At 38.5% G+C, this 21,874-nt stretch overlaps 1 protein-coding gene across 5 annotated transcripts in view; it reads left to right on the forward strand.

The window, feature by feature from the left end:
* KRAS (KRAS proto-oncogene, GTPase) overlaps window positions 1-21,874 on the forward strand; it is a 27,164-nt gene continuing 5,290 nt past the window's right edge. The window contains exons 1-4 of one of the 5 annotated variants that reach the window (XM_030478809.2): window positions 1-412; window positions 1,529-1,651; window positions 7,626-7,804; window positions 10,123-10,282. In XM_030478809.2, the coding sequence (XP_030334669.1) occupies window positions 1,541-1,651; window positions 7,626-7,804; window positions 10,123-10,282 (450 nt within the window). In that variant the 5' untranslated portion in view covers window positions 1-412; window positions 1,529-1,540. Of the gene's footprint in view, window positions 413-502; window positions 1,652-7,625; window positions 7,805-10,122; window positions 10,283-21,874 lie in introns of those variants that run through there. The other 4 variants (XM_030478807.1, XM_030478811.2, XM_030478808.1 and 1 more) reach the window with 4 other exon arrangements.

Below are 21,874 nucleotides of genomic sequence, written 5' to 3' on the forward strand. Positions count from 1 at the left end.
GACGAGGGAGGGGCAATGGCGAGGAAGCGCTGGAATCGTACTTATTTCCCTTAGCCCGCCTCAAGCGCGCACTTCCCGACCTTCACGCTGCAACACAACACACAGCCTCCGAGACCAACGGGCGGCCCCGGCCCCTCCTCCCGCCGCGCCGCCTCAACCGGCCGCGCCGGAGGAGGGCAGGAGGAAGAGGGAGGGGCCGGCGCTGCCGCAAGGGGCGGGGGAGCGCGGAGCGCATCGATTGCGCCCGTGCATGCATCCACCCATCCGCCCTCTCGGCGCTCGGCTCCCTCGGCAGCCCCAGCCCTCCCCGTCCCCCGCCATTTCAGACCGGGACGGAAAGGGACGCGGAGCGGCCGCTGCGGCGGGGCGGGCAAGGGAGGTACCGGCGTGCTCCCGCGGCAGCGGCAGGCAGGTACCGCCTACCCCTGCCCCATACCCCGCCGAACCGGGACGAACCGCCGCGTTTGCTTTCTTTCCTTTCTTTCCTTTCTTTTTCTTTCAGGGGGGAGCGGTGCGGGTTCCCGGAGCTGGACACCCCCCCGACCCGCGTCCCTCTTCTTCCTCCCGGCGTCGCCCCGCGGAGGGGCCGGAACGGCGGCTAGCCGGGCGGGGGCTGCCTCCCCGCGGCTGTCCCGCTGCCGCCCGCGGGGCTGCGCCCTGCTCCGCTTCCCCTCCGCCGGCATCCTCCGGAGCAGCCTGCGCCTGCCCCTCCGCCGTCCTTCCCCGCGGCGCGGGCGGTGGCTCGGCGGCCGCGGGAGGGGGTGGCGGGACAGGTGGCCAACGCCCTCCGGGAGCCCGGCGGCTCCAGCCCGTAACCCCCACCCCTCCCCTTTCCTCATGCATCTATTCAGTTTATTCTTTCCCCTCCTCCCAAGCCTTTAAACCCCTGTGCGCGGGGCCGAGGCGCCGGGCCGCGCCGGAAAGTTTGGTCGGCCTGGCCGCGTCGCTGGCTCGGGGCTGAGGGGAGCCGGGGCGGGCAGCGGCACCCCGAGCCCCGCGGGAGGTGGGGGGGTCCAGCCGCTGGGCCCGCCCGGGAAAACAAACAAATACACCAAAAACCTGGGCAGCTGTGGCGGGGAAGCCGTCAAGTGAAGCTGGGCTCGGTCGGCGCCTGTCCCGTCAGAGCCGCCCGGCCGCGTGAGGCGGGTTCCCTGGTTGTGGTGAACCTGGCCCGGCTGCCGTACGGATCCGGGAGGTCTCCGCAGCCACCGGGGCGTTGGGAAAGAGTGGTGGAGAACAGCATCTTTGCCCCGCGAGAAATACTCTCCGGCCTCTTTGAGGATTTAGTGTATCCCGGGTCTTCTGTCTCTTTGTAATCCGTGCCTTTCAGCTTAGTGCCCACGCTGTGTTTCCTTTGTATAATTTTTTTTGAGAAACGGCATGCCCTCACAGTTTTTTGTCTTGTTTTTCAGGGAGGGAGTTGCTTTCCGATAATAGTAAAGGAACGTGATACTGAATGAGAACGCACCAGCGGCATCCTCATTAGCCGGAGCCCGGCTCTGCTTAATGTTGGTTTCTTTGTCATCAGGTCTGCTAAAAAATGACAGAATATAAACTTGTTGTCGTTGGAGCTGGTGGTGTAGGCAAGAGCGCCTTGACAATACAGCTAATTCAGAATCACTTTGTGGATGAGTATGACCCTACAATAGAGGTAAACTATTTCATCTTGCACTCGTTTTGTGAAGAGAGGTTATCAGTTATAATGACAGTTGCGTACTTTTGGACAGTTACCACAAAAACATAGGACAAGGCTTTACAGTAGAAAGCTCTTAAAGGTAATGATCAGCATCAGACCAGCACTGGAGAGGAAATTGTGCTGCTTCGTTTGGTTGTGGAACAGTTGCGTTCAATTAAAGTATGGTGTTAATTGCCATGTTTTGTTGGGCAGTTTGGATGCATGTTTTTAGGATCTCTGTGACAAAGTTTTTGACAAATTCACGTGAAAATGCTTGGCAGAACTCCTCATGGTTTGCATGCAACCTCTTAAATGTGAAAATCTGTAGTTCTGAAACATATGCATCGGGCTTTCTCAGCTCCTATCATTAGGATCTGTTTCACACAGTGAAAATGTGTCCAGGAATGTTATGGTGAATGAAGCAAAATTTGGAGCCTGGTTTTATTTATTTTAAAAACACCAGTACCTGCTTCTGTACCTAGAAAAAACATGTTATAACTGCTATAGTGGATGCGTTAAAATATATGGCACAGTTCCTCAAAATCTGAAATTGTATTTAAGCTTTAAAAGTTGCTTAAAAGTTTATATTTTAAAGGTATTTAATGAGTAGGCAAGCTCTGCCTTTTAAATATAAGGAAAATACTAGCATTGCCTGAGGTCTCCTGTGGATTGTTGGATTTAATAACCTCAGACCATGTAAAAGTAGAAATGACACTGTAAGTTACACAAGATTTTTATGTTCCCAGCACTGAAGCTCTGTAGCTTATGACTTCATTTATATGTTTATACAGTGAGACACTTCCCAAGCTCACTTGAAGGAATCGCAAGGATTTAAATCTTGGCTTAAAATGGTGACTTGGAAAATGGCTCTGTAGTCATTTTCAGGTAGGCACAAGCGAAAGGAGCCAGTGGCCTGAGGTGCCAGGAAGCTGTCCTTCTCCAGTGAAGTACAGGCCTCTGTGCCCCAAACAGAAATGTGTTGGCTTGAGTTTATTAACGTGCCTGTGTGTTGTATTGTCTCTCTGTGGCCCAGTAGCCTCATGTGTGCTTATGGAAGGTTTGGTCAATAGACCTATGGAGAGAGGAAGCATGTGTGACTTGCACTAGGGGGGCAGCTCTTGCAAGTACAAAGATGTGAAATCTCAAAACAACAGTAGTCACCCAAAACACGCTTGACGAAGAGAAAACACATAAAACTCAGAGGAGAACAAGCAAAATGGGATTTTACTTTTTCCTGCAAAAGGAACTTTGGAGGATGTTGGTCTTTGTAATACTTGTCATTATCATCTGGGTTTCTTTTAGGTTGGAGGTGTGTTTTTATGCGTTACAAAAAGTACTGTGGAGGTTCTGTGTTCTAAGTTGTCATATAAAGCCAGAACTGTGTAAACGAGGAATGCAAAACCTTAAATGCCAGTATTCCTAAATCACTTGACAGATTTTGCTAACCAACAATCCGAGTATTTTGAGGAATACTAAATACATTTTAATGTAAAATAATAAGATGAAAATGCAGTTCCTCATAGAAAGAACCTAAAATCCGAGAACCGTGTCTTTTACTCTGTAGTGTGCAGGATGACTGTAACACTGTGGTGTGGTCCAGAATCAGTATGTTCTTCCAAAAGAAAGAAACCTTTAACCTCATGGTTTTTACCAGCATCCACAACTTGTTGCATGCAACAGTATTAATCTTCCGCAACTCCTACAAGTTCGTGTCTGAGTGCTAGTTACTATTTTTGTCTTGTAAATTCTGAGACCTTGAGTATGGAGGCTATATCTTCCTACTTACGTGGTGAATCTCCTTGTGTGCACTCGCAGTGCTATAATCTGGTAGGTAAGCTTGTAGGGAAGAAATAATTCAGTTGTTATAAGAGTGATCTGTGATTTGGAGTGGCAAACAGGTTGCAGAGAGTGGGCTTGTAATTGGGTTTAAATGCTCAAGCCCTTGCTTGAGCATGATCCTGTTCAGCTGAGAAGGGTTGCTTGATTGTGCTTCCTGTATAGATGTGGTTGTGGTGGTAGGGGCTGATCCAAGAACAATAGCTGTAGAGTGGCTTTTATGCAGTATGAGGAAATAAGGCTAAAGTTGTTTTTACTGGTAAATAACAACAGTTAAGACAGTTCAGTAGTGTCACTACTGTTGTTTCTCACTTACTACTGTTCTTTCATTGCTATACAGCTGTTGCCGAAATACTCATTTTCCCTGGCAGATAAATAATAAAGCTAAATATTTTGGAATAGATGGAGAAGAGAGTTCAGTGTTTGTTATATATGATGGATTCCACAACTACACAGTTATTGAATAATTTTAAGTCTTTCCTGTGACTAACAAAACAAAACTCAACAGTTCAAAAATTCTCACGTTGTGAAGACGTGATACAGTTGGAGAGGGAAAAATATAGTAGTTATTTGATATCTGAGCTTAGCAGATGATGGGGGGCAGGGAAAGGAATTAAAATCAGTACATATTTGGGTGGCTACTGTTAGTCAAATGTATATGCTTTATATGTGTTTCACGATTTCATATCTTACTTGAAGTAGATGTCCAAGCATAGGTTTATAGCCGTGTAATTTTAAGTGTTTTATTTAACTGTGTGTACACTAACCCTTGTAAATCTGGGTTTCTAATACACAGAACAGTTGGATTAGTGCCCTCTACTGGACGAGGCCTGTTAAATCTTATCACAAGCTATCACAAATAAATTTAAAATTTTTTATTATTATTATTTTTTACAGCTTCAACATGTTTTAGTGCTAAATATATGTCCTCTTTTAAGTGTCCTAGAGAAAGAACAGCTTTGCTAGCTGCCTGACAGAGGGTTTTCAATTGGATTACCAAAATCCCTTGGCTGATCTAGGAATACTGATATTTAAGTCTATGTTCTTAAACGACCTATGCACTTGCGAAACTTCCACCAGATTTAGTAATAGCTTATTCTTAGTAGCTGTGATATTTTAACATAAAATCACTGGTAAAGTGGATTTTTACAAAATAACGGCTACTGGCTTAGATAAGATTTATTAAGCAGTGGGACATGTTTTAGATAAATTCCATATGTAGCATATAGCTGGGACTCCTATCACATTTTCTTATATCAGTGCTTGTGAACAGATGGAATAATTACTCCTTTACCATAATTCATGCTGGTTTTTAAGGCTTCTGAAAGGCCAGTAAAGCAGGTTAAATGATTAATGAAATCAAAACACATTTATATAGATATGCTGAGTCAGTATACTGGGGAAAAACTGCAAATTCATATTTGGAGTCAAGTACTGCTTCTATATTCACTTACAGTTTGCATTTTGTTTTTACTTAATAGCCTTATACTGGATGCTTCTTCATTGTTTCTTCATGGCATTTATTACTGCAGATCTCCCAACGTGCAGTAAAGCTACTGGATTTTTATAAATTCTGAAATTTATAGGTTAGAAGGCTGGTGAGGTTTTTTTGTTGTTGGAGGGGAGTCTGGTCATTTGTGTTCTGCAAAAGTGCCATGTGCTAGAGTGGTGTAGCTTTTTGTCACATCCTGTGACATTCTGTTTTGCAGGACTTAAAAAAGTTTTACAGTATGGTAACACTTAAATAAACAAATTTTATCTTGGCTATGTTTACACTGGTGCTCACCATGATGGGGTTGGCAGTCCCAGTAGCCTGAGTTTTTAATGTGGTGCTTCAGTTTTCTTTCCTACAGTGACAAATGTGATCTGAGGTTTGGTGTTTTGCGGGGGGGGAAAAAAGGGGGGGGGCAAAAAAGCAAAGTGTTTATTATTTCAGTAGCTTGGAAGGAAGTAATAAGCTTGAATTTTCTCTCCCATGTCTGTCTTTTCCTTCTGATTCAAATCCCCTGTCTAGTTAGTGACAAAATTTTCTCACCAGAAGTGGGCAAAACAGCTATTATGACAAAGCGTTCCTTCTTTTTGTACCTGTGCTGTGCTTTATGCTGATGCATGTTTGCTGCTACTGCTAACATGGTAGGCATGCTAAAGCCAGCAGTTCTTAAAAGTGATTTTCTTCTCTTAAAAATGATTTTCTTTGATGAAAATTACTTAAAGCCTTTGTTTAGAGCTCAGTTGAGGGGAGTTTCTTTTCCTTTGAAGTGCTAAGATGTGAAGGAATAATACAGGCTTTTCAAGAACTGTTTTTCATATTTTAAAACTAGCAGTCAAATTGCAAGAGGAGAAGAGGAAAGCTTTGTAAATATGCTGAGTATAGTGATAGAAGTTAATACTTCACTGCAAACTGTGATAAAGGTATCATAGGACATGGGGGATCTGTTCTAGAATTTAAGTGAATTGGAATACAGATGCGTCCTTTGTTTTGTTTTTTCACTGTTAAGCAATGAGTTAGAATATTAACCTTATTTTCAAACACATTGGAGCTTGTGTATTTGTCTCAGCTATATCAATATTTAAACATGGCTTACAGGTTTCTGAAGTAAGCTTCCTACTTCTTGAACACTGAATTTGCACTTTTGTGAAATAAATATTTCCAAAATAATGTTGGAAGTAAACTTTTAAGGTACACAGTTAATACTGTTTTACCTGATACTGTTACATGTCAGCCAGGCTCAAGATAAGTGTGATTACAGTTTGTTTAGTTACTGATTCTATACAATTATCTCCTCCTTGCTTTTTAGTGGGAGCAACAGGAAAGAAGAGAACCCTTTGTAAAAATACAAATATATAGCATACAGGAGTAGGTGTACTGTGCCTTAAAATGGGTACAAAGGAAGGAAGGCCATTATAAATACGTCTTGAAGTTGGCTAGAATTGCAACTTTAATTCTTCAATTCTCTTCCCAGTAACTTAGATTCACTTCTGTATAGTGTTAAAAAGAACAGCAGCAATATTGTGTTAATATCTAGCTACGGGATCTGAAAGGTGATACCAAGATTTTGTGTTTATACCTTTTATTTAAGTACTCTTTACTGAGAATAATTCAGGACACTGCTCGATGACCTGTTTTCAAAGCTGTTGACATGTTTTTATTTCAAATATATGGATGTTTATGGAAGTTATTGGGAAAATAATGCTTATGTTCTTATCACTAAAACTACATACTCATAGCAGCCTAGCACCAAAAAGAGCTGTAAATAGACATTAAGATCTAGTTGCTTGGTGCTTTGTACAGATTTTAGGCACTTAGATCAGCTACCTGAAAGCTTTGGATTGATAGTATTGAAGTCGTTTTTTCCAATATCTCTGAAGCAACCCGTCAGGGCTTTTATATGACTCTGTTGGTCTGTCTTGGCTAAAAAATTTGAACTTCAAATATATCAACTCAACTTTGATAACTTAATAACAAATACGACTCTATGCACTTGCCTAGGCACACAAAACACATTTCCCATCCCAAACACTGAAGGCTTTTTATGCTGCATTTCCCTTTTAGTTGCACAGATTTTTGGAGTTGTCTTGTGTATTCTTTCTGGTTTATTACTTTAGACATTGTTGTGGCACGATGCTTTCGTAACAATCCATAGAATGAAAGTCAAGTTCTACTTGGAAAAAAAAAACAATTGGTAAATTGAGTAAGCTTAAATAAAGTAAATATTTTTAAAATCAGGATTACTAGTTTCTTCAATTTCTTTCTTAACAGAGACAAAGGGGAGATGCTTTTGATCTGGATCCAATTTGTACTTTTTGTCCTTCTGTGCAAAATAAGAACACTGCCCTTTTTCTGTGTGTGCATGCACACATACTCTTACTCACTGAAGAAGTGGAATACAGAAAGATCATGTCTTTCAGTGCTCTTCTCACATCTGGATTTTACTGTATACATGTAAATATGGGACGCTATTTTCCTACTCTAATTTGCCCATCTGTAAAGTTGGATTATAATTCTTAACATGTTCTCAGTTGTGCTTAACTACTAATAGACAACTTTAATTGAGTTACAGGTGTTTGAAATTTTACTTGTTTGTGTTTAACCAAGGTGTTTTTCTTTTCTTAGGATTCCTACCGGAAGCAAGTAGTAATTGATGGAGAAACTTGTCTCTTGGATATTCTTGATACAGCAGGTCAAGAAGAATACAGTGCCATGAGGGACCAATATATGAGAACAGGGGAAGGCTTCTTGTGTGTGTTTGCTATAAACAATACAAAGTCTTTTGAAGATATTCACCATTATAGGTGTGTATATTGAAAGTTAATTAAATAAATCTTGTATTTGGTGGACAGTTTGCTTGCTCTTCCACTGGATAATAGAATGGTTTCTTATGAAATGGCATCTGAGGGGAAACTTGCAAATTATTTGTGGATTTGTAGGTCTGGAATTTTGGGTAATCTGAAAATCTGCTGCCTCGTTTGCAAGTTAGGCAGACAAAATATCCAAAAGTTAGTCTAGTATAAACTAACGTGACTTAGTGTTTCTGCCTGTTCATAGTGAAGACTTACCTAAAGGTACACTCTGCCCATTCCGTAGAGAAAATTGTGTGCTCAGATGGCAAAGCTGATCCAGTTGAAATTGTACAGACAATAATGTCAATCGCTAGCTTTTTTTCTGGGAGTGGAGGGGAAATACTGGTGGGATGTTACTAAAAGAGTAACGTGTGTGAGCCCTGATGCCTAAGAAGAGCAGACACACAAACTCAGAGCTCCAGGATGACTGCTAAAACCAACCTGTTGTTAGTTTCTTCATACTCACTTTTTTTTTGTTTGTTTTTAATAATTAGTTAAAATTGTCAGCTGCACTAATGTAGAAAAAGCAGTTTCTGGTGATTACCGTACCAGATCATTTATAACTTAGTAGCTTACTATTATACTGAATTCTCCTTGAGCATTAGGACGCAATGCAAATCCCACCGATGATTGCTGAGTTTGGCAGCACCCGTTTAAGATTAGTTCCAAATACATAATGCTAAGCTATTCATAGTTAGGCATTTATAGTGCTGTCAGATCTATGTCACTGTATGGTGGAGTAGTGTTCTGCTATCAGTATTACCCACAAACCTCACATCTACTTATAAGCCAAAGTTACACATTTTTGTTACAAATAGATGTTGCAGCTCCACATTTAAGCTGGGATACCACGGTAGTTCAGGGTAATCAAAGTCAGCAGGTGCAACTGCCCTGATGGCATAGTTTCATTTTCTCCTGTATGCCAGCAAGTCAGCTCATTTGATTGCATAGTGTGCTGATGTGAGTAGTTAAACAGGTAGATGCCTACCTACAAAAGTAGTTTACTGCTGGCTTATCCCCCTGGAGCAGCTGTGGGATCAGGGGAGTACTGTTGCAAATGAGAGGGCAAAAACTGCTGCGTACTAACCCAGGGAGAGATCAGTGTTAAGAATGTGGGTGCCTTCTTTGAGGACTGTTTCTTTTTTATATTTAAATTGAGCTAGCCAGCTTCTGTATAAATTTCACTATATATAAGATTTTCTAACTGAATGTATCAGTACTGGTGATTTGAAAAAAAAAAAAACCCAAAAAACCAAAAACCAAAAAAACCAAACAACCCAAAAAACCAAAACCAACCAACCAAAAAAACAGACAAGAAGTAGCACAGTAGGGATGACAAATTAGAAAAACATATCTGTTGCTCTCAGAAAAACCATAACCTTGTCTTCATTATCTCACTGGATTATTACAAATGGTTTTCCTGTGAAGATAGATGCTAATGTAAAAGGAAGAAGGAGCATAGAGGTTTTCATGTGGGACTTTCATTTTTAAAGTCAGTGGCTGTTTTGCATAAGAAGGCCTTCCCAGTTAATTTCAAAGAATGTTGTTTGCTGAGTGCTGGCGTTTCTCCTGTGCATTCACACACCTACTGATGACCTTGCAGACTGAAGCTGAAGGCTTATAAATAAATAACCAAAACCAGTGACTATATTAAGGAACATACTGCTAGATTATTTGGGAAGGCAAAAGTAATGATTGATTGTTATTTGAGATTCTTGACAAGTACATCTAAATAGTGTTTCAAGATGTTTTCTAACTAGTGGTTGAAAGGATTCTCTTACCAAATTTCTTTTTGTAGAGAACCAGCCTGGTGGTCTTCAAAGTTTAAAAATCCCTGTCTAAATGCAGAGTTTCTAATGCTGTCTTTAATAATAATAAAAAAAAAAAGGCACACCCCCACCACCCCCCCCCAGCCAAAAACTGAGACAACGGGCATAGTGCTTTAATGAGTGTTTCATGTTGGCAAATGAACTGAGTATTCTGAGTACTGACTATGACAGGTAAATAGTAAGACTTACGTCAGAGCCTCTTAGGTTTCTTCTGGCACTATTTGTTAAAAAATATAAAATGTATGGAAGTTTGTAAAATGTCCACATGTTTTTTAAAATAACATGATAAACTTCAAAGTGACAGGATTAGTCATTTTTTGATGGCTTCTAATAGCGTATGCGCAGGAAACTAATGTAAATTACGTTGGACTCTTTCATTGTTCTAAAATCATTAAATACACTAATACCTGTTAAATACAATCCATCTTTTTTTCTTTTTAGGGAACAAATAAAGAGAGTTAAAGACTCTGAAGATGTCCCAATGGTGCTAGTAGGAAACAAATGTGATTTGCCTTCCAGAACAGTAGATACAAAACAAGCTCAGGATTTAGCAAGAAGTTATGGAATTCCTTTCATTGAAACATCAGCAAAAACAAGACAGGTAAAGCTCAAAACTTACCAGAAACAAATGCAGAACTCTCATCTGAATTATTTATTTATAATTATTCTAGGCATTGACAATTGCTTGGTCATACCAATAGATATATTTCTCCAGAATAGAAATTCCTGTGGTGTCTCTTCTTTCTGTCAACTCACTGGCTATTGGTACTGGTTTATTAATGAGTGATTTGCTTCAGCTGCGCAAACTCGAAGCATGAGACCTGGCCTGCCATTACTCTCCACTGTCAGACAATTGCAGCATTCTTAATGTTCTGATAGGTTTTAACAGAATGAAAAACAGTTCTACTGAGAGATGAAATGCTGTTTTTTCCTCAGCAAAAGGATTAAGCAGACAAACAGCTAATTAGTTTATTCTGGTTTAAGTCTTTTCATTAATAACAAAAGGAGTTTTTCTTTGAGGCATTGATTCAGTGTTAATGGGACATGCTTGATATCCCTTTTTATAGCTAAGCAATTGACCATAAGTCTTTTTTGAAATGACTGGATTAATTGGTTGTGTAAACTAATACTCTTCTAAGACTTTAGAGCTCCCTGTTGGTTTATTGCACATCACTGGTACAGGTGAAAGAGGCAGCTATTAGGGTCCTTTCAGTGCTTCTCTCAAGGTTTAGGTGCAAATCTTTGCATTCAGGAGAAGGTAAGCTCTACAGATAGAGATAAAACTGGTTTGGTACCTCTGGAAGAAAGCATTATTTTTGAAAAATGTTGATCGTGGGTCTTCTTTTAAGAGTAAAGACTTAGTACAAATTAGATCAGGCCTGAGTGTCTGAATAACTTGTACTCTCCATAATCAAAAGTTATGTGCCAGTTATAAATCACGAATTAGGTGTAGCAGGAGGCGGCAAATAAGAGCAGAATACTGCAGTTTGAGTAACGGGTCAGTGTAACTGCTAAATAGATTCAGATACATCACTTAGCAGAATTTCCTCATATCCAAAAATAACTTGCTTACTGTATATAAGAAATGAATATTTTATTAGTGAAAATTTGCTACACCTGCTCAAGTTTCTGACAAACTGAAACCTGAACTAATTAGTATAATTTTACAGAGGAATCAAAGGAATGCTAACATTTGGCAAAAGAGAAAGTCCCTGTTAGGTAGGATTAAAAAATACCAACTACATGGCTTTAATGGCTGAGATTAAATTAGGCCAGAAGAGCATTCTGAAGAATGTGGCATATAAGTAGACTGAATAAATACAATGTTCTTGTTTGGAAGGTCCTGTATTAGTGGCTGTCATTGAGATGCTGGGATAAAAAAGGAAGAACTCAAATCACATTTGAGGTTTTAATCCTAGAATAGTTTGGGTTGGAAAGGACCTCCAAACGTCATCTAGTCCAGCCCCCCTGCAATGAGCAGGGACATCTTCAACTAGATCAGTTTGCCCACAACCACTTCCAGCCTGGCCTTGAATGTCTCCAGTGATGGCACATCCACCACCTCTCTGGGCAACCTGTGTCAGTGTTTTACCACCCTCATTGTAAAAAGTTCTGTACTAACATCTAGATTTTACTCTGTTCAGCCCATTTCATGGCTTTGTTGAGGAAATGTTCCTTTTGCATTGCCTCTTTTACTAAAAAGTGTGTTGATGCGATGGTGTATTTTCAAAGATGTCTTCTCCCCACCCCACCTGCAGTGTACTTTGACAAGCAGCCCCACCATGCCTAGCCAATACTAAATCAACATTCTCAATCACCAGTCCAGTTTTATAATCTTCATTTACACAAAGTAGTATCTGCTTTTCTATCTTTCAGACTTTTAAAAGGTCTGCTGGAGGTTTGTACTTGTTTAGGAGGACAATAGATCAGTCACATATGACCTGTCTATAATTTGACTGCTTTTATCTGTGACTTTTCAGTTGGTGCCTCCAGAAATATGATGTTAAAGAAGGGATCTGACTGTTGGCTTTTGTTTTTCAAAGCTGAGCTTTACACCGTTTACATATAAAGGGTCCCTAAAAGCATCTTGTGGATTTTAAAATAAAGATGCCTAATAGACTCTTTTGAGAATGTTGGCTTCTAAAAGTTAGACCCACGAGGTATGATTGTTGATTCTTTCTTCCAAAGTAACCTTTTGAATTAGGGGATTCAAACCATTTTGTGAGCTGCATGTGGCCTATGGACTATATTTTTACTGGGAAGAATTCAGTCTTTGGCTAAAAATAAATAAATAAAAACACCTGGTCCTCTCTGGTTACATTCAGAACTTCTAGGTATGAACAGATGTACCTGGTGGTCTGATAATTTCTGGAGTCTGTAGAAAGTCTGACATGCATATTTAGAAGTAGGAACCTTCTTTTCCTTTCTTGTACGTACCTCCCACCACACTGAAACAGCAGCACTAGTGCCCTGTTGAAGGAGCCTCCACCATCCTTGCATCAGCCCTTCCCCGTGCCCCACTTCTGCTGGAGCTCTGAATCAGAAGGGTTTCTGGGGAAGGAAACTAGAGGTGGAAATGGAAAGGAGTTGTCCTTGATTGCAGAGACACTTTTATTAAATGATGGCATTGTATGCTCATGCAGAATGATAGCTCAGTTCCAACTAAGTTTTTAAGATTTTCAAAAATTCATAGACAAAGTCAAAAGTAGGAAAGAAACACTGAAATGAAGTGCAGAAGTTGTTCTAAAAGTTAGTGTATTTGTTTTTATTTGGTTCTGTCAATAAAGATATAAACTTTAACTTACTGCAAAAAGTTCAGGTTTTAAGCTATACAACTTGGGTATTAGGCTATATATTATTAACTTCTTTTAATTAGACCACTGACTGAAATGAATATAATGTAATTTATGAAAAAGTTATAGTCCTATTTCTAAATGTAAACGTGTCAATATTGTGTCAAATGCAAGTCATGCGCATCACTTAAACTCATCCTTTGCATCAATGACACTTATTCTTTCACAATCTTTATGCAGAAGGATATGATTTTTTGAAGTTTGATAGCTGTTTTTGCTTTTCTCTGTTTGACATAAGCTTGAAATTAAAATTCTCCCTTGTCCACATGAGCATATACCTCCCAGTATTGCCAATAGTGTCAATGAGAGGTGAGAGGCAAACTTGATTTATCTCTGTCGAGGCTGCATCCTGCATTCCTTGCTGTGAGTTATACAAGGAAAAGCTGTAAGGCTGTACCTCACATGTGGTTTGACTGCAGAATTTTGTTTTCCTTGGAACATTTCAACTGTCCTGCTAGTCCTGAATTCAAAGGCAAAGCAGATAAATAGGCATTATTGTAAGCATAGTAAAGGATACCCCAAAGTGTTAGGTCTTGTTGAGAATATATACTTAAACAGACTTTTTGAAGTATTTAATGAAGAAGTCGACCTAAATCACAAGGATGCTGTTAAAAAAGCATTATAGTTATTTCAGCTGTCTGATGTACAATAGGTTAGGCCTCAAATTTGAGATGAAAGTAAGTTGAGAACCTGTGCCTGGTCCGAAGTAATCCTGGTCCGGTATTTACAGAACAGCATTCCTACAGCTCATTGAGATTCATGAATAACTGATATCTTAAGACAGTTTGCTTGAACCACCTTGCCAAGTTTTTAGGGATTTGTTGTATCTGTTTAATGATATTCTGTGTTTTACTCCAAGCCATTTTTAATGTAGCTCATGTGTGCAAGTTCCACTTTAAAACTTTGTTTTCAATTATTTACAACTATGTCAGACTTCACAACAGGGGTTGAGTTTTTCCATGTTGCTAGTTTGTTGTAAGGTAAAACGTTTCCAAAAAAGCTTAGTCTATCCCAAAAACAAGGGCCGAAGAGAAAAAAAAGTATTACTCTGGGATGCTCAGGAAACAGGTTTGTTACATACCTGATGTAAAGATAAATAGGTGCAGCAAAAAGAGGATACATGTGCACAATGGGTTAAATTCAGGTTAGGACAGACAGCTGTAATTCTGGTACTTCTTACCTTTGGAGAGATTAACTTTAATTGTGATTTTGTGCAGTGTTTAATATGAATTTACTGATGTACATTTGGTATTTAACCATTGTAAGATAATAACACGATCAGCTTAACACTCTCTCACTCCCCAAATTAGTGGCGGTTGTGCATGTGGCTGAGTTGTGGTAACTGTTTTCAAACAGTCCTTTGAAGTACTACATCTGTTTTAGAAATAGCAAAAAATTACCCTTAACCTATAAGCTAAATATTGCACGAGCTAGTAGATTTTTGCAGGTTTGTGTATTCTCCAGTACTAACTAAGCTGACTTTACCATTACCAAGTTTGATGTTGGGAGTGCTTTTATGCAAGGGAATAGCAATCTTTTTGCTTGTGTCCTTATGAATAGCTTTTTACTTTATTTGTCTAACGGTTTTAAGAGACCAACTCCTACAAAGTGTATAAAGGCGGACACAGAACAGAACACTTTTGAGATGTCAAAGCTAACTTTCATTAGTTTCCTTTAAGCACTATTTACAGAAGTAGAACATGTGAAAATTCCTGTTTGTATTCGAAATAGTCTTTCTTTGCAGATAGTCATATTTTAAATTGAATGTTTGGCTGTCTCCTAGGAGTCAAAAGCGTCCTGAAAACATTGCCTTAAGGTCATGGGTTCTTGGGGCTGTTTAGATTTTGAAGTTTTTAATATCTGCCAAAGGATATTTTTGCTTCCAGTTCTGACAGCTAATAGAACTGGTTGATTATATTTTAGAGATATGGTCCATACTCATTTAAGGAAAAAATACTGAAGAATCTTAAAAGAAATTGGTATTTAAATGACTTCTTAAGTTTGTAAGACTGGCATCTGGCTCTTAAAAATGTCACCTTGTGCTAATGAAATTAGCAAATGTGTCTCTGTACAGATTTTCTTTCAGAATGACTTATTTCATAAGGGGATTGATAAGACTGTTCTTGGTGGTGGCAGTAGTAGCAATTTCTTTTCTCTGTGTCTCTCCCTCTCTCTGCATTGCTAAAGCAAATTACAGCTCATATTGGTGATGGGAAAGTTGGCAATAAACCTTGACTGAAGAATTGTTATCTAATTATTCATGTGAAAGCTCCATAATCAAATTACGTATTTCTACTGCAAAACAGTAGATTTACAAAAATGTTGATTCTTGTACAGCCTGTGCTTTGGCACATAGCAGCTGATCAATGTTTGCTGTTTCCTCCTTCCAGGAAAACATGAAAGTATGAGCTTTACTTGGGTTTTGCTGGGTTTTTTAAATAGCTTTTTTCACATTTTGCAAACTCTCAGACCTGGAATGTAAGACTGTTTGTCTTGTCCATACTTCACTACATCCTAACAGGACACATCATTCATAACAAAGAAATACAATCCAAGAAATAAATCTAATTAATCTTGAAATTCAAGTGGCTGTAGTTCAGAGAGCAGATCAGCAGCAGCATTCTTAAGAATGAATCTTCAACATGATAACCTATGACACAGTTCATGCAAAATGACCCAATAACTGTGGTGCTATATGCTAGCAATTATTGTTAGCTGCATGATATAAAGATCGGTTGGAGAGATAATGTATGGAAAATCTGCCAAATAAAAGCCCAAATTGTGCATTGGGTAGTAATAAAGTTTGGGGGCTTAAATGGTTGTACTGTTTTCCACAATCATCAGTCTGTTCCGGTTTTATTTTGAAATAATGAGTTTGTATTAAATTAACAGCCCTGTTGATCTGACTGAGGAGACAAGTAATGAGATTGACAGTAAGGCAGAGGAGAGATTTCCCCTTTAAAAGCTGCAGCTAAACATGTTGTATCTTGTTATAAGAATATCCCCACAGATCTGTCTAAATTTTTAAGTTTATGCACAGATATAGTCAGTTTAAAATAACATAACTTAAAGCTGGTGCTGTACCTCTTTATCTTGTATTTGCTTAAAGACAACTTTAGTCCATACTTTTTTTAATGCTTATGGATCATCATATCCAAGCAGTCTAAGCACAGAGCTGCAGAAAGGTAGGGTGTGAGACCAGAGAAGTAAAACACATAGCTCTGTCATACATGGAATACTTGAAGAGCTCTCCTCAACCAGAACAAAAATGTGAGCAGGAGAACTTCACAGGCTGTTTGCACTTAGTTCTTATTATGAGACCCTCTTGGTTGCGTGAGGCCTCCCCAGAGAGAACAGATTAGGTGTGCCCTGAACGTTGATGTGACCCAAGCTCTTAAATGTGATAATAATGAACTATTGCTTTTTCTGCATGGAAGAATAACATTCATAGTTACAATAAGTAATTAGTTTTGAAGGTTACTCTGAAATATAACACACTTCAGGTGCTTCTTAAAAGCACTTTATCATAACTCGAATATCCCTTTTCCTAAGTTTAATAACATAAATAGATATAAAACCAATATTGCCTAAAATTTAGTATTCTCAGAAGTTTTTATTTCTTTGTAACCTCTTAGGAAATTGCCTGGTTAGACTTCTTTTATATTTTGTTAGTTTCTTCCACAGATTTTTTGCGAAGAATGAACACCCTGTATAAAGAACAGAACATAAGTGAGTGAGCTTTTTTTGCCTGCACAAACAGTAATATGTTCCCACTTTGCCTGAGAAGTGAGAATAGGTGGTTAACTGTGTGTTCATAAGTAACCCGCAGTTAAAAATCTAACAAGGTTTTGTGCTGCTAAATACATCCATGCCCACAAAAATGTGTGAAAAGATTCAGTAATGCAAGCGTTTCAGTGCAGTGGAATTATGAAGTGGAAGAACATAATTCTTACTCTTTTTTGTCCAAGTGTTACCTTGCACAAAAAATAGGAGGGCTTGAGGCATAGATATTCACAGTAATTGGTAATCAAGAAATTCTTTGAGTGTTTCTCTTTTGCTTGCATTAAAAACTATATATCAAGCAGCAAATGTATAAAGCCCAGCATTTTAAATATGCAAATGGAGATCCATATACTTCTCTCAAGTAAAGCTCGTAATTTCAGTGGTTGTGTTGCGGGTTTTTTTTCCCTGCCATGGGTGTCCCAATATCTCCTGATTGTTAATGAAGCAGTTTTTAAGGAGTTGTGTTTTACAATGCAGAGAGTGGAGGATGCTTTTTATACATTGGTGCGAGAGATTCGACAGTACAGAGTGAAAAAAATCAGCAAAGAAGAAAAGACTCCAGGGTGCGTGAAAATTAAAAAATGCCTTATAATGTAACAGGGTAAGTTTTGTAATGTAACAGGGTAGGTTTTACAAATCACTTGCCAAATAAAATTGATCGACGGTGTCTTGCAAATCAGACATTTTATGGTTAATCAATGACATAAATTAAGATCTAAAGCCAATCAGATTTCAGTATTGTAGTCCTAAATAATATTCTAGCAAACACCCAAGTATGGATTTGTTTTGTTTCCTGGGGTTTTGATAAATAGATTAAGAAGTCTTTACTGCATATTAAGTTCTCCATCTGTGAAACAGAAGCCTAGTTTTGAGTGTGAAGAGTTTAAAGTTTCATTATTGATGTATTGCAGATACTGTTGAAGTGCATGTTGATTGAATCTTCAGGTTGATGAACTGAGAGGAGAGGGTCATAATATTTATCATCCTCAGATGCAGAAACAGGAGGTTCCTAATCCAGCTAAGCAGTGTTTGGCTAGCAGCTGACATACAGGATTTCTTAATTCCCAGGCCCTTCCTTATGCCATGATGTTTTTAAAAAAATTTACTCTTACCATTTCCAGAAATACAGTAACAAAGTGACAGTGAATTAAAACTGGAGGAGAAGGGGGTAACAGACCAAAAAACAACAAAAAAGCACCAGAACCCACAATACCCAAATTCTCACAAAATATTTTGTTACTCGTATATTCCATTGTAAGAAAAAAGGGAGGAGGAGAGGGAAGTACACGCTGTGATATGGAAAAAGTGCTACTCTAAATCACTTCCAGTGCTTTTTGAATAAACCATCAGAATAGCTCTTTGCATCTATTACTGTCCCATTAATTCTCTACCTCTTGCTGCACCAGTGCAGAGAATGGGTTGTTACTTCTTACGTTCTTGTCCAATAAGAGGATGACCTGGAATTTCGCATTCTGTAAAAGAAAAAACACTTTCCAGGGGAAGGGGGAGAATCTTTGTTTCATATCAGTTTCTACTAGATCTGATCAGGCTTATTATATTCTCAGCTTTTAAGTGATGAGAGAATTCTCTGAGGTAATTCTTTAGATGTTTCCTTAAAAAACACACACTTTGTGATACTTTTGTATCAAAGGTTTTCTTTGCAGGAAACTGGAAGCTTTAGTTACCAAACTCCCCAGTCTTGAGTCCAAATATCAATAAAATTGATACCATCAAAATACCTTGTTTTATTCTTCTAGCTGTCAAAAAAACAACTAACAGCAGCTTAGCAAGATTACTTTTGATGAGAGCAATATGAATTAAATTGCTTAAGCCTACTTTCTGCTGAAAACCAACTTTGCCATTTCTTGCTGTCTTACTAATGTAGCCATATCTCAAAGTAGAATTTCTTTTTGTGTACTGGGACTTTAAAGATCCTGAATCTGTCTGCTTTTCCTTTTTGTGGACTTTCTTGGGAGAAGGAGAACAGGATGGTGGGAATTGTGGTTTTCATTATTTTATTTTTTTTTTTTTTAGTGGAAGCATCTTTTCAGATTTTAAGATTCTTTTTGATAGCTCAGTGAATATGTGCTTTCATTTCTCCCAGCTTCTTACTTTTTTTCTGCCTTTGTCCAAAAGAAGTATGTTTTTTGGGGTTTGTGTGGTTATTTTTTTCCCAGACGAAGGAAAACTTTTATCAAGAGTGGTTATTGTTGGGTTTTGATTTGGTTTTTTTTTTTTCCTCCATTCCCTATTTAGAAAATAATCTTGGGTATAAAACTGTAGAACTTCAAGACTCTGCTCAGGGAAGGAAGCATTTGTTTTTATACTCAAGTGAATTCTATGTACTGTTGATAGTAATTTCAGCAACTTTATATTTAAGAGGCTAAGCTGGAGAAACATGTTCCAAAATTATTGTGGTACAGCTGTAGTTCTGTAGTGTTTGTAGTGGAATAAGAAATCTGACATTTAAAACAGTCTGGCTTGTATTACCTTCAGTAAGAAGTCGTATTAATTCAGTCTGATGCATAGTAGATAGCTAAGGGGAGCAGCATCTAATGATGCGAGTCTTTCACCTGGGATTTTAGACTTCAGAAATACTCATTATAACAGTTTGCAATGACAGACAGCATTTATTTTCCTTTTTTGCTCTGGATAATAAAATTAGATGGCTCACAGTATTTTGCTATCTCTTGGAATATTCAGTTTATCTTCTTGCTACTTATGGGATGCCGCCTTAGTTATATTAATCTTGTACAAGGTAACTGAAAACTCTTGACTACCCAGATTACCATTAACTGCTGATGCTTTCAGAGAGATTGATTCCTTTGGCTGTTACACAGTAAAGAAGAAAGTACAGAATGTCTTTTGTTCTGTTTGTAATTTCTAACTAGCAAGAAGAAATTTCTAAAACTCAATGTAAAATCCTCAAAAGATCTCTTTCTTGAAAGCATTAAAGTTTCTACATAAAAAGCAACCTATAACTAAAATTTCTCTAGGGCATAAATTAGACATCTAGGTAATGTAATTCAGATTAAGCTGGGTTAATAGTAAAAAATTTGAACTACAAAAGTTCTAGATTTGAATGCAAATATTTCTAGATTCTTGATTAAAACTGTAATTTAATGATTTTTTCCCCCACAGTACTAGAGGTGTACAAATAATTTCCTTGTGACTGACACGTGTCTGTGTGTATGTTTTGTGTATTTAAAGAAAAATATAAAAAAAGACCCTACAATTGATAACTTGTTTAAGGGTCTACATATGTCTAGTGGAAGGGGTTGGAAGCAGATGATCTTTAAGGCCCCTTCCAACCTAAACCATTCTGTGAGTGATTCTATTTCTATTTCTGGGGCTGGGGTGCTAAGGAATTCCTAATTCCTAAATGAATTTAGGGTTTCTTATTGGTAGCCAGGTTAATTGCCGAGTCTCATGCATGCTTATAACCATGCAAACACATACCCAGATTTCTATATGGTCGCAGGACCGTGTGGTGCTCCAAAGAAAAGTTGTAGCCAGGAGCAGGCTGTTTCTGTGGGAACAGTTCTGATATTTCTGTTCCTTTTGCCTTTTGTAGTTGCCCTTTGGAAAAACAAGTGCCAGGAGCAAGCTCTGTCAATGCACCTTTATGGAGGCAGTGTGGTAATAGTTCTGAGTGTGCACAGTGAATTTTGAGTTTCTAATCCTGAGCCTCAATTTAAAGCACTCATTCAGTACATCTTAGGCTTTCCAAAATGCTCGCACACAATAACTCCATTGTTAGAGGGAGGAAGGTCAGCTGCATGCAGTCCCTTATTACTGAAAGAAGTAACTAGAAAGGTTCACCGCCTTTGATCTTACAGTATTGATGCCTTTAGGGACCTTCTGTAAACACCATATCCACTACTTACATCTAACATTTAATGGACAGACTGAAAAGCGAAAGATCTTAGTTTATCTGGAGTTCTCCAGTTCTAATTCACAAGTATTCTAAATGCAGTTTTGAATGTCATGTTATATTGGTTATGTGAATTTAAGAGGAATTGTGGCAGGACCAAACTACTAAATACATAATTAATAATTTTAAAGGCTTGATCTTCAAAGGTGTAAATGCAAGGACAAAAGCCAAGTCAGTTCCCTCTTATTTTGCAACATGCATTGTATTTAATAGATCATCACCTTACTGGGTAGAATAAAGATTTCAGCCTTAATTGTGAAGTCCTGTGTTTAAAGGCCCATAATAGTCTCTGGATATTATTTTGTACAAGTTATTTTCTCTGTAGCTATTTTAAAACCAGTTTAATGAGGAAGGGTTGCTCATTTGAAGACTTAAATTGCAATTTTTGTTTAGCATGTCTCATTTGAAGACACCATTGAAAGCCAGCGACCGTCCTCATAATGAGAATTTTTCCAACACATTAATGACCAGTGTGAAATACTGAAAGGTAGTTTTGTAGGGAAATGTGAACAGTCTTGCAGAAGAATATTGTGTGGAGATTTTTCTTACACCGTTCTTATGTTCTAATAATGAAACTTCTGCCTGTTGTGATTGATTCTTAATACTGTCCTCCTAGCTGAGATTAGAACTGTAGGAGATGCAGTTTGAACCGTCACTACTTCTAGATCATTTTCCTATATGAACATTGCTGAATATTCACTTGGTGCATTAATGCTGAAGTTATGCACAAAATACACTAGATGCCTGTAAAACAATATCAAGCGTTTCTAATACCCTGAAGATTCATGGGGGACATGGCCTTTTCCAGAACTGAGGCTACTCTTCCATTAGGCATGCTACGTCAATCTTATAGTGATCAATAATATTTTAAAATGTAGAAGAAATTACTTGCAAGTGTGTTTTGTATATTACGAGACCTTGCAAAAGTGCGCTATTAGTGTTGGAAGATAGGCTGCCAAGGGCTTTGATCGAACATCAGTTATGTGTAAATGTTTTATGAACTTGAATGTGAAGGTTTTAAATAAATGGAGGTTATACTAGGAGCATTGCTTTATTAATGAAGCTACTTAACACCTCACTGTTTGGACTTTCCATATTAAATTTCATCACTATTTGGAGTTTC

Source organism: Strigops habroptila, chromosome 3 (assembly GCF_004027225.2).
Source record: "Strigops habroptila isolate Jane chromosome 3, bStrHab1.2.pri, whole genome shotgun sequence".
Classification (NCBI taxonomy): Eukaryota; Metazoa; Chordata; class Aves; order Psittaciformes; family Psittacidae; genus Strigops; species Strigops habroptila.